The sequence below is a fragment of the Myotis brandtii genome, unplaced genomic scaffold (assembly GCF_000412655.1).
Source record: "Myotis brandtii unplaced genomic scaffold, ASM41265v1 scaffold797, whole genome shotgun sequence".
Taxonomy (NCBI): Eukaryota; Metazoa; Chordata; class Mammalia; order Chiroptera; family Vespertilionidae; genus Myotis; species Myotis brandtii.
This window is the reverse complement of record NW_005371210.1, coordinates 870,245-870,771: the sequence shown is the minus strand read 5'-3', so window position 1 is coordinate 870,771 and position 527 is coordinate 870,245. Positions and strand designations below refer to the sequence as shown.

General features: G+C 52.4%; 1 protein-coding gene across 1 annotated transcript in view; it reads right to left on the bottom strand.

Moving 5' to 3' along the window:
- Nucleotides 1-213: 213 nt before the first annotated feature.
- METRNL (meteorin, glial cell differentiation regulator-like) overlaps nucleotides 214-527 on the bottom strand; it is a 14,706-nt gene continuing 14,392 nt past the window's right edge. The window contains exon 5 of the mRNA XM_005883689.2: nucleotides 214-520. Within this exon, the coding sequence (XP_005883751.1) occupies nucleotides 389-520 (132 nt within the window). The 3' untranslated portion in view covers nucleotides 214-388. The remainder of the gene's footprint in view (nucleotides 521-527) is intronic.

Sequence of the window (527 nt, the reverse complement as noted above, 5' to 3'; positions counted from 1 at the left end):
ATGTTCTTTAAAAAGCAAAAACCAAATGAAAACAATGACAAGTATTTGGCTCCACAGATCTCCGTGGTAAGACACACTGTGAACATAGGCAAGCTTTGCACAAAGCCTGGTGCTGGGGTTCGCCTGGGCCATGGCCCCCCAAACACCAGCCAAATGCAATGAAGTCAGGTGTCTTTGAAAAACCACTTGCAATGGCGCACACAGGCACGCGAGTGTTTCCTATGGGCATTTCTTTTTTTAAAAAAAATATAATAACTTAGTTTGCATTTTACAGCATTTCCAACCAATCGGTTGGGGTCTCCTTGGCCGGAACCTCGTGCATCAGACTTCACACGTGATCGCCAGGCGTCCACCCCAATAATTCGGTCACCCCACAGCCACCCCGCTGTCACTCCACAGCCATCTCGCAGGGGTTCAGCCCCCTCGCCTCTGCGTCCTGGTACATCCGCTGGAAGTCCTCTAGGCGTGGGGCGCAGCCGAGCCGGGCCTCCCCAAAGTGCATGTGTCCCGTGAAGAGGAACTCGCCA